This window comes from Nyctereutes procyonoides, unplaced genomic scaffold (genome assembly GCF_905146905.1).
Source record: "Nyctereutes procyonoides isolate TBG_1078 unplaced genomic scaffold, NYPRO_anot_genome, whole genome shotgun sequence".
Lineage (NCBI taxonomy): Eukaryota > Metazoa > Chordata > Mammalia > Carnivora > Canidae > Nyctereutes > Nyctereutes procyonoides.
In genome coordinates this window covers 29711081-29723388 of record NW_026575030.1, presented here as the reverse complement: position 1 = coordinate 29723388, position 12308 = coordinate 29711081, and the positions used below count along the sequence as shown (strand labels likewise).

Below are 12308 nucleotides of genomic sequence, written 5' to 3'. Positions count from 1 at the left end.
AAAAAGCACTTAATTCTCGTTTCATTAAAAAAAGACAAATTTATAAATGGGGAAATAGTACACCAATTTAGAAAGGGAATGTAGGCACTCCCACATCTGCAAGGGGGAACTGTCACTGGAAATCCTGGAGGTGACACGGGGGGAAACCTCTGGTAGGATGGGTCAGGTTTGATTCAGAACTGGAAGTGCTGTGGGTTTGTCTGTAGCTGTGGAGACAGCTATGAGCTTGGGCAAGTCACAGAAAGACGCCCAGCCTCGGAAAGGGCAGAAAGCAGAATGGCTTAGGTGTTTGAACTTAAATATTTTATAGCACACTGACATCTCAAACCTTCAGATGACACCTTTGTTTATGTCATATTAATGATGTTACCTCTGAGGAGAGACATTATGGATGACCTTTGTTTTCTTCCCTATAGTTTCAGATATTTTCAAATTCTTCCATAATGAGGATGTATAACATTCGTGATCAGAATAGAAAAGTATTTATAAAAGTATATCAATGAATTTTTTTAAAACCCTCTAAATCTAGGGAAAAGAAAATAATATTTGGCTTTGGGTTGACATCGTTTCAAGGATATTGAATTTTTTTCCCTCCCTTTTTTAGTTGGCTGGTATCATAGAGCAAAACCAAACAAAAGCTAAGACGGGTAAGGCTGAGTTTCTGAAAGGAACATGGTCTTAAACAACACGAAATGGCAATGCAATAAAAAATGTATTAAATGGGTTTATGAGGTCCTCCTGACTGTAGGCTTGATGTAATTGCACTGTAGAGTAAGTGTAGGTGTGTGATTTGACTTTAACCGCTATGGGCTCTGCTCAAAGGTGATAGGGGTTGTTACAGAAGGTGTAGATTCGCTGAGCACTCCCACCATAAAGAGAGGGCTTCATTAAGTCTCTTACAGTAAGTCAACTTTCTCAAATCCTACAGTTTTCTTATTTAGCCTGAGAAATTTAATTTTTAATAATCAATGAATTAAAATGTTAGAGAATGCCCAAGGATCTACGTTTAATAAAGGAGTTTCCCTGGGCCACTCCACCTAAAACTACGTATTAGAAAAACTCCAGAATTTATTTGAATCAGCTGTCAGTAAAGTATTCGGTCTTACAGAAGAAACGAGTGCTTCTGTCCCTGTATCTAGAATGCACCCTTCACCCCTGTGGGTACAATTCTGGCCTTTTGCCCTTGTGGAATTAAAGACCATCTCACTTAATAAAGAATTAACTCCCTTACCTCCCAGCCCCAAAGCTACTTAGCTGTCGGTACAAAATATATTTTCCATGTTTAAAAACATATATTTTTATGTATATTTTAAAGCCTTTTGTGCCTTCATTTATTTGACTTGCTAAAAAGGATTAAAAGCACAGGTTTGGGTAGGTCTCTGGAGATTTTCATCCTTTCTGGTTTTCTGCCTCTCTTTTCATTTCCTGGCCCTAAACTGTGAATTGCAGATCCTTTTTAGAATACATTTCAGATTTAAATTCTAAGGGATTCAAGAGTGTCTTTAATCCATGTAATGCATGTTTTTATTTTGTATGTTTCAAAATAAAAAAAATTATTCAAGTACCATAAAGCAAGGTAACTGGCCTGCAGAATTTGAATGCAGAGATAACAAATGAATTTGTGGTATTTCCTAGGGGGGTTTAAGGCTTTTGGAAATTAGAAGATAAGGGATTTAAAAAGGTGGTATGCTCTGAGTTACCCTTGGACCTACCTCTATGGCCCTAACCACCACAGTCCAGAACTTGATAAAGGGAGTTATGTTTTGGACCCTTCCCAAGTGACTTCATTACTTAAAGTGCCAGGATGCCTCAGTGATTCATACTCCTGCTGTGTCATTGACTCCAAATATAATATCACCACCAGGTTCTGGAGCAGCTCCTTGCAAATACTGATGGCTCCCTACAACCTGACCATTCCTACAACTAAAATTAAAATTTACCATCAAACCTCCCTGTTGAGAGGCTGAAAGTTTTCTCTAGATGTTCTCCCAGATAAGAGGCTTTCAGCATTTTTCCAGAAAACTCATCCAGCATAGTGCTACCTACCATAAAGTTCCCTTTCACCTGGAAGCCTTCCCCGATGAGTCCAGGCTAGCTAAGGTGTCCCTGTCCCGTGCTCCCCGAATACTACACAGGTATGTTAAGCTTAGCAGACTTTTTTTGTGACTGCTTAACACAGCAGTCCATTTGCTCCATCTGGTCTGTAAGCTCTATTAGTGCAGAGGCTGTGTCTTGCTTGTTCTCCACAGTCACTCCCAACACGATGCTTCAGAGATTGGCACATAGCAAGCACTAGGATAGTTATTTTTTTGAGTGAATGAATGGTGTAATCGAAATATTGTGCATTGCTGGGCCAGAAATTCCTTGCACTGCCCATCGAGAATGAAGTCTCTTTCTGGTGTTCCTAATGGTTAGAAATCTCAAGAAAAAGAAAATGTGAACTCTAAAAGAAACTCTACAAAGCAAAAGCAAGTGGAGAGTACATATAACACAGAGCAAGGAGTCACAGTATTAATGGAACGACTTAGCAGGGGAGGGTTGATTCTCTAAGGGAAGACCAACCTCCAGTGAATGAGATTGCTCTTTTTCAGCACGGCAACAATGAACAGCTTTCAATGATAAACTTACCTGTGTTCTGGAACTCCACCGAGGAAAATAGAACAAATCTCCCAAGTTGCTTTCTAACTTGTGATTCAACATGCAAGATACCTCTTGATTTCTTCCTTCCTTTCCCACTTCTCTCCTTCCTTCCTTATTATTTATTTACTTTTTTCTCTGCTTCCTTCCTTCCTTTCTCGCTCCCTCCCCCCTTTCTTCTTTCTTTCCTTTCTTTCTATAGCTGTTTCTGTTCTCCAAAGATTCCCTGCTTCCAAGTTATAGAACTCTGCACATATAATCAAGAAAACATTTTAGAATGGCCAAGCAATTTTCCAACATAGAACATGGCTGGGCATGCTTGGTGTTTTGTGGCCTATAGAGGATGGGATGGTACACAGAATGAACAGTTGGCCAAGACACAGCTATTTCCTTTTTTTTTTTTTTTTTTTTTAATCCACAGGATGCTACTGTTGCCCCAAACAATGTCTCTTAGGCAGCTTAAAAAGTCATCCTGGAACTGCCAGGTTTGCAAGGTGAGTGGTTAATTTAGAATCATTGTTACAAGCATAGGACAGATAAAGTAGAAGGGATGGACAGCTATGATTTATAGTAGATACTCAGTGGTGATGTTTAGGGGTTAGAAGGTACATATGTGTTACAGAGGTGTGGGAAGTGTTTTCCTCTACAATCAGCATAGTAATAAGCAAAACAGTGTAGTAAACTACAGCGATGCTTGGCTCCCCAGGGTCCAATTAGGAAGCGTGATAAATGACTTGTAAAGTCTCTCCCCCCACTGATTTGCGGTGGATATAAGCTGACAATTCTCAGTGGAGTCCTAGCGAGTGGCCTGCGTACTCCCATCATACATCTGGGTACGTATGAACACCTTAAATTGGAATTCCAAACTCATTATGTCATGCTGTGTTCTTCCTTGGCAGGTGTGTTTCCTCACAGCAGTGTACAAGGGGAGATGTAAGGTGGGACCACTTAAGCTGATTTTTTTTCCCCCTGATGGAGGTGCTCCTTTAATTTAATACCTACAAATGACTTGTGATGATGAAAGACCACTGTGAGGCTGGAGTGACTGTGTAAGGGAAGTTGTTACTAAGGTTAATTTGTATCTTGCCTCTTCAGAAGTAGACGCGTCCTCCAGATAGATGGGATAATGGCCTTGCTTACGTGGCTGCTAACCAGTGTTTAGAAGTGAATGCTAATACTATCAAAACCTTTTCTTTGGTTTTATTTGAAGGATGTCAACGAGAAAAGTATATATGGTGTAAAATATACAGAAAAAGAAAATCAAGGAGTACAGAGAGCAGGAATACGAATTTCAGGTAAAAAAAGAAAGAGAGCCACAGGCCAGGCTAAAATTCAAGTTTATACTTTGAGGGGTTATAATAGGACATTTGTCAGGAGCTGAGACCGTCGATTCCTGGAAGAGTATATATTCTTTTTTACTCTAAGTAGTGCCACTTCCTTCAAGGGCTCTTGCTCCATATGATGTCTCTGAACCTAGAGCACAGCTCCCAAAGAGAGGACCTCCTTCCTGTCTACACCCAGCAATGCTCCTCACAACACAATGCTACCCTCCGGCTAAATGGCACACTGATGCAGCACCAGGGCAAGCTCTGCTGGGGGTGCACCCTAAGACCAGAGGGACGTGCATCAGCATTCTCTGTCCATTCCTGATCCTGGTCTTTTTACCCTTTGGGGGCATCATGCCAACATTTTCTGCTGCAAATCTCACTGAGCTCTTCTTAGGCAGCTTTATTCCTTTTAATTAAAAAGACAAGACTGTCAATTACTTAAACTTAATCCCCAAATGTAATTGTTACTTTGAAAGATTTTTTTTTCCCATAAAGCTCATAGAAGAGAAATATTTCCATCAAATTAAAATTTAGTGGGAGCTGGGATTTAAAAAAATATATTCATCTTCAAATCCCTGCTGGCTCTAGAAATCTACATAGCACAGCAAAGCCTAAGTACAGGGAGATCACCAGGAAAATCTGACTAGTATAGGCAGAAACAGACTAGGAAAATAGGAAAAAGCACTGGAAAAGGGTCCCTGTACAAAAAATTCTCCTACCTTTAAATTGATGCTGTAAGATTTTTAGCCATTTAGCTTGAAGCTAAATGTAAATTCTGAGAGAGGTAACACTTCCAAGCTGCTGCTGGACATTTAAATAATAGTGTGAATAAATTTCAGGTTTATTCTTGCTGGCAAATTTTAACAGGGAGAGAATCAGAATTGTTCAGGAAACACAGCAGAAGGAAGAGTGCAGAGCTGAGAAGAGTAAGGCACAGAAATGGATTCAACAGTGAGATATGCCTGTTACAGTTGGGTCTGAATCACTGTGTTGGCAGGTGAAGTATTGATTCTAGGTGAAGTACTGACACAGCCATCCTACTTGGTTCCCAGCCACTGAAGAAAATCAGGAGGAAGTCAGCCTGTTGCTCCCCATAAGGGAATCAGAGATGGTCATCAGGTATTAATGTCAGCTCTTAATGATCTTCATGTGTGTTAGTCAGGGCTTATGATTTTGCTGTAAACTTGTATTAACACTACTTTCCAAGTACTATCAGTAAAAGCAAAGCCCCTCCTTTCCCCCCCACCTACTAGTGGGAAAGGAGAGATGTGTTTGAAAATGAAAACCTTTTCCGGGATGTGCTTTACACCTTTGACCAGAAAAAAGGGCAAGTTCTTTAGAGTGATGATTTTGGGTCAATCTGACAGGTGGAGGTGTGCATGATGAACATTCACTGTAAGTATGAGTGTATGAGTGTGTGTGTGTGTGTGTGTATGTGTGTGTGGTGCGCACACATGTCACACAATAGAGAACATTGTGATTTTTTTTTTTTTTTTTTGCAGAACAACCTGCACCCCAGAATACTTTATTAGGACCTTATTGCTTACATAGTTAGAGACACTGATTGAGTTATACCAAATTTCCCTGTGCCTGGTTCCACGTTACTCTGTGTAGAGCTTCCCTAAGCTGTTGAGAACTAGGACACTGCTAGGCAGGGGCAGGACCCAGAGTGAGAAGAATGGTACCTCCTAGGAGTTGTAGAGGGGGCAGTGGGCTTTGAGAGAGCCCTTGGGGTGAGCAAAGAGATCAGGAGTATAGCCTTAAGCCAGGGCCCAGGGGCAACATTCCCTGAGATGAGTGAGCTCCAGCCCTCTCAGGAGTTTCCAGAACAAAGCTGGGTGGATATGGAGAGCAGCACTGTGGAGGGAGCAGGGGGCATTGTCTCCAGGTGCTGCTGGAGCCAAGGGAGTTTGGAAGAGAGGCCTGGGTAGCAATAGGGTTTCTTGCATTATGGTGCGGGGGTGAATATCTCTAATGGGGGATTCATGTACCAAAGCTGGGGTGGAATAGCTGTCATCAGGCCTGGGGGCAATGGGTCTGCTGGGGTGACCACAGGAGGCAAGGAGAGCCAACTCTTGTCCACACCCCACTTGAAACAACTGCATTCATGCAGGATGAGGCAGGGAGTCTCCTCCAATGGAGATGGGGTCATTTTTAGGCTGAGGTATGGATGCTCCCCCAATTCCTTAGTGTGGACAAACTTTCAGGCATTTAATGTAATTTTTGCTGGACTACAATTTAATGGTTTAGTGATACAGAAACGAAATAGTAGATTGAATAGTAGATTTTTCTACTATTTATTTATATATTTACTTAGAATGCACAATTTAAATTAAATTCTGTAAGCTTACTATGATGATACCAATGAAAAACAATAAAGGATGTGTTTTATTTGGGCTTGGGATACTTCTGTATTTAAATTTGCTAGCAGTAAAATAAATAAATAAATAAATAAATAAATAAATAAATAAATAAATAAATAAATTTGCTAGCAGTGGGCATTTCAGATATTCCGAGGATCTGTAATACGTCAAACTATAATGAAGCCAACACTGAACTTGTAGCTACCTAATATCCAGGCAATCTGATACAAGTATGTCTCTAAGTATTAACAGTTTTAAAAATTATAAGAAGTATGTGTATCAGAGTATGATTATTTTAAATTCAATGTGCTTTCTTTCTAGGAACTTGAAGCTCTCTTTTGTATATTATTTGAAAAACCGCTCTGAGCTTGTAGGCATGAAAAATATAATTTCTTTCCCATTTCACAGTTGGAAAAACTGAATTAAAGAGAACAATGCTAGTAATTATCCATGATTAATAGAGGTGTGTATGTAAATCAGCCTGAATAAGTGTGTGAAATTAGATGTGCAGATGCCAGATAGCTCTGCTCATGTTTTTAAAGATGAATGCTTTCATATAAATCTCTGTGTGAGCTGGGCATGCATCTCTGTGTTGATATGCCTGGAAACAGACTTTGTAAGAGTGTATGGACATTAAGGTAAAAGTATTATGTACTATAAACATTATAATACATAAAATAAATTAGATGAGTGTTTAAAATTCACTAGAGCTATCTAATGAACACAAATGCATACATAATGGTTATTTATAATGCACTATAGATTTATATTTGTGTCTGGATGCCAAGAGGTGTAGACTGGGTGTACTTTGATGATTAAAAAGTGTGGAAGAAGGTGCATGTTAGTTTCTTAGGATTGTGGGGATTAATTGAGTTAATACATACAAAACCCCTCAGAACTCTGTACATAAGAAACCCACTCTCTATGTCAGCTATTGTTATTTAATATTGTTATTATTATATGAGATGGAACTGCTGTTATAATAAGGAGCTGAAAAGAGGCATTTTCTCATTGATACCTGGGATAACATCCTACAGAAAATAAATTAAGCTGTAGAGATTACCTAGTTATCTTTCTACAGAAAGCATTGATTTTAGGATTTTTCTCCCAGTTTCCTTCCATCCCAATGGAGTCTGATCTGAGAGTGCCTGGTGAGGGCAGGTATATGGCCTCCTCCTACCGGAGATGGAAGCTAGCTAGCTGTTCTGACACTGGTCTCCCTTCAGGAGGAAACATGCCAGGTGGACTTCAGATTTCTGCAAGCTTGGTTTGTTTGTGGGTTGGATTTTAATTTTTTTTAAACTTTAATTTTGGGAGGTTTTGTTTTGTTTTCTGAGAAAGCTTTAGACAGCTGTATTAATCATGCAAACCCAGCCATGTGCAATGTGTTTTATCAATGGAAAAACAGGAATTGAATGGCAAGCAGCTGTGAACAAACCCAGTGCAAAGCCTGAACCTGGAAGATAATCTCAACATTTCCCAAACCCACTCGCCACACGGGGTTAGTGAATGGAAAGGCTGTTCACTTGGGATAAATAATCAGATGGGAGGCAAGCAAGTGAGACACATTCCAGGGTTATTAATTTTTTTTTAAAGTTGCAGTGGTGGAAGAAGGATGGGCTGATTGAGCCCAGAGAGTCCCACACTCAAGGGGATTCCTCACTTGAGGGTGATAAAAACAACACAATGGTATTTTGTCCTTGTCCTTTCTCCTCTTTTACTTCATTTTAACTTTCGGATGCTGGTTTTGTCACCTCATTTTGAACCTGCAGTCCTTCTAAATGCAAAGGCATCTCTAGGTATACTTCCAACATGAAAAGCTATGCACAAGTAAGCTTCTGGGGAGGAGACAAGAGCAGTATTATCACTTCCCGGACTCAGAGGCCTCAGGAAGTGATTTAAGCCTAACAAAGTGAGAAAAGTTCCCTCAATCACTTAGAGCTGACTCTTTCCTCATTTTACAATTCAGTGGATTTTCTGCAGTGATATAGTCAGGGGTACTTATGCAAATATATGCAATTCAGGACTCATTTCAGAATAAATAAACCTAAATTAAAATTAATGGAGAAAAACACCTATCAGAAACAGATCAAGGATGTAACACTATTTTATTTATTTATGTATATCTTTTAGATTAAGAAGCAGGGAAGCACATTGATTTTTTTTTTTTTTTGTCTTGTTTTTGGCCGAATAGGAAAGGACATTTGAAAATTTCTGATTGGCCACAGACAATACAAATTATCCTTTGGTGTAATTCCAGTATTATTATTATCATTGCAGAAAATCAAGCAATATGATGAAGGAAACCCAGGAGAAATACATTTGATTTATTGAGCCTTGTTTTTGTTTAATCACAGCTTGAAGGGGTTTAGGACTGCATTCCTGCTGCGACTCTGATGTTTATCCCCAGTCAGCTTGATGAGCCATGTAGCGTGGGGGTGGGGGCGGGGAGACCCTCCAATGAAAGATATTAACAATAAAGCAGCTGAAATTAAACATGTATTTCTATTACTGGAACACAGGAAGAAAAGTTCTCTTTTTTATGATGGGCGGATGGGAAAGGATCTTTGGAACTTTCTTGTATTTTCAAAACACCTTAAGGAAATTAATAGGTTCAAAATCCTTCAGGCCATTTGCATCAACTAGCTGCTCATAGGCATGTTGGCATTTCAGGATTGAAATGTAGGGTTCTACCTAGATGATGACAATATACAGTATTTAATTAAATGAAGGCATTTTGTGCTAGAAATATGCCCAAAGTAAGGTAAGCATGCTTTTCATAGATATTCTGGTACTCCAGTAGCACTAAAAAAGTTAAGGATCGTGTATGTTAATATTTGTTCTCACAGAAAACTGCATTTCACATGGGTTACCCTCTTTATTAGGCAGAAGAGAAAAAAAAGGATTTGATTTCTACAAAGTTAAAGTCTTTATAAGAAGCAGGGAACTTAAGAGGGCATTATCTTTCTCTACCAACCTCACACATCGGCTCTCCCAAGTCTCCATGAACAGCTTTCCAATTTCTACCAGCAGAAGCCCAAAGTATTAGTAGTCAGATAAATTATATTCTCTAGAACTATTGGATCTAAAGAAGCTATCTACAGTCTATCTACAACATAACATCAAACTAGGGTCATTCTCCAATCAACAATTCAGTTTGTGGGAAAATATCAAGTTCAACAAAATCCAACATGCTCCATTTCTTTCCAGACTGTTTTTCTATATTCAACAGCTGTCCTTTGTGAATCGTGACTGACTTCATTTTGTTCCATGTTATATACATCGTAAAGCATGATCAGATGAATATTTGAGTTTGGGGCTGCAGAACTGCTCTACACAGAAGCATATGACAAGGTACAAAGCTCATCTTGGGTGAAGCATGACCTCTTTGAAAATGTTGTCCGTTGGGACAAATGTGTATGTATGTGTTTGTCACACCAAGATATTTGCAAGATGGCAGCATGATAAAATGGTGTCAATCTCTGCAGCAACAGAAGATAAATGTCTTAAAATAATTGTGGCATGTCAGGAATTCAAAATGGGATATTTTACATGAACACTAAGTCTCATGTCAAGTCTAAAAAACAGGCACATTTTAAGTCTTATTTTTAGTAGCTGAGATGAGAAACAGATTTTATTAATGTTTTAAGGAACAATTTTATTTGACAGAGTTCTTTAAAAATAGTTTGGACCTTTCTTAAAATTTAAGAATAACTTTTTTATTAAGCTGTCTAGTTGATCCTTGAAACCCTGCAATCCTCATTGCAAATATAATTAAAATAAGTTTGCATATATGTGAATACATACATATGCAAAATATCACATTATTGACACTGAATATCCTCACCCAATTCTGGCCTAATTTTTAGTTTGGATGAGTATTAATGATACATGATCTATCTTCAAACTTATAAAACAGCAGCTTTCTACCTTTAATTCTGAGCACACTTCTTTTATGGTGTATACAATAATCTCGTTTAATTGGATTTATTTTTTCCACACTAGGCCCCGCATGGCCTACTTTCCATTTTTTCTCAGGTCTTTGAGTGTTATTTGCAAATCACTTTTCTGGAATTTAATTTTAATGGTAGGTTGGTTTCATTTCAGATTTTTTGTATTGTTTTAATTTTATTTGCCAATTTGCCTTTAAATAGCCTTAAGCTGGAAGGCTGGGGCTGCAACTTGCATCTAAATGTGATGTAGGAGGCGAAATTTAATTTGAGTGTGTAGAAAGTTTTGTATAAAGGAACACAGACTATTTTTTCATTTGTGTTTTCTAAAATACTTATATTTAAAAGGAAAAGCCCTTGAATTGGCCAAGATTTTAAGAAATATTAATGTCGTAATCTGGTTGAGTTTAAACTTTGACAGCAATAGATAAATTCATTTTTATAATATCAATGACTTCAGATTCAAATTGTATAAGCCTCCAAACGTGAGGGTGGTCAGTTAGAGGATTCATATTTTTATGAGCTACAGAAAATAACTGGCTGTGTTCTAAACATGTGAGTTCACAGTTACCTGTCATACATATTAATTGAAGAGAAAATTGCTTTCTGAGCTTGGTATTATCTCTCCAGCAACTGACCAACTTAAGTCAGATGACAGATCTGTTACATGCCTACCAACCTGTATAGGATAATTGATTGACTTTCTTTTGAAGGTTTAAAGAAAAAAAAAAAGATCTATTGTATGCGAATTTTGGGAATATGTATCCCTTGTTGTGTGTTTTGCGCATTATAGATGATGGAGAATGACCCCGCAACAGAACTACAATCATAAAAATCATACTGACCTTGAATGGGATGGGGGATTGTGGGTGAAACACGCTCTAAAGGGGAAAAATAGTAAGCATCATGGAGAGTTTATATCGATCTATATCTATATCTTTCTATATTTATATCTACCTATATGTATATATAATAACTAAACATGAGTAAGATATCTTGCTCATGTTTAGTTATTTAGATAATTATAAACCATGAATTTCCATGCTTATAAGATTATATCTCCTGTAAGGCATTTGTCTGTTCTTTCAGCGAACACTAAAGTATCAGAAAGCTATTAGTAAAATTTTAAATCTAAAGCCTTTTAAAAAAATTTAGCTAGAGTAGGAAACAACATTTTATTGTGGTAACCCTCAAACAGGATCCTACCCTACATGGACAAAATGGAGTACCAAAATTACAGATTTTTTGCAGGGCTAGGTTGAAGATATTTAAATTAGTAGTGATCACATTCAGTCATGCGACTTCGTCCTGGTTCTGGTCTCTTTAACTCATGACAGATGGACCCATGATAGCTAAGGATGCCTTTCCCTTCCCTGAGCCCTACAGCTCATATCGGCTTTAGCCAAGTATGTGGAAAATTTATTTTGGGAAATACTAATTCAACTTTTCCCTCAGGTCTTTACTTCCATATTACTAATACCAGTGTAAGAGTAATGCCAAGGAAATAAGTAAATTGGCATGATATAATTTTATTTTGTCTTCTCTTTCATACCACCCTCTTGTGATAATATAATCTCACCTGAAATTTGATCAACCAATCAAATTTACTTGATAATACATCCTATTGAGTAAGAAGTGTTCTTTTGAACCCTTGGGTTTTAGCTTATGTGTCCCTCACATTCCCATCCCCTAGCTACTGATCATAAATTGAATGTGCACGCAGAGCTCAGGCTTTAAGGTATCCTCTATTTATCTTATCAAAACCCCAGGTTTAACTCTAAATCCTCCTCTGAGACTCTTTCAGAGAGGCAGAATGGTGTATTATGGATAGGTGGTATTACCTACTGCCCTGAAACCCTATAGGGCAATATAATTAGCACATACTTTATATCCCTCCTAGCTTTTTGGTTAAATAAGTATTAATAAATTGAAATAAATCAAAATCAAAATCATATTCAAATTTTATCTGCCTGCCATCTTGTACCACAAATTTAGAAAGAGTAGATTTTGCCTGGAATTTGGGCACTCAA

General features: G+C 38.1%; 1 protein-coding gene across 2 annotated transcripts in view; it reads right to left on the bottom strand.

The window, feature by feature from the left end:
- Positions 1 to 12308, bottom strand: part of LSAMP (limbic system associated membrane protein) — a 637373-nt gene that overhangs the window by 21784 nt on the left and 603281 nt on the right. Inside the window, exon 7 of one of the 2 annotated variants that reach the window (XM_055316365.1) lies at positions 11124 to 11159. The exons of the other annotated variant lie outside the window; for it this stretch is intronic. Coding sequence (XP_055172340.1) covers positions 11124 to 11159 — 36 coding nt within the window. The remainder of the gene's footprint in view (positions 1 to 11123; positions 11160 to 12308) is intronic. 2 annotated transcript variants of the gene reach the window in all.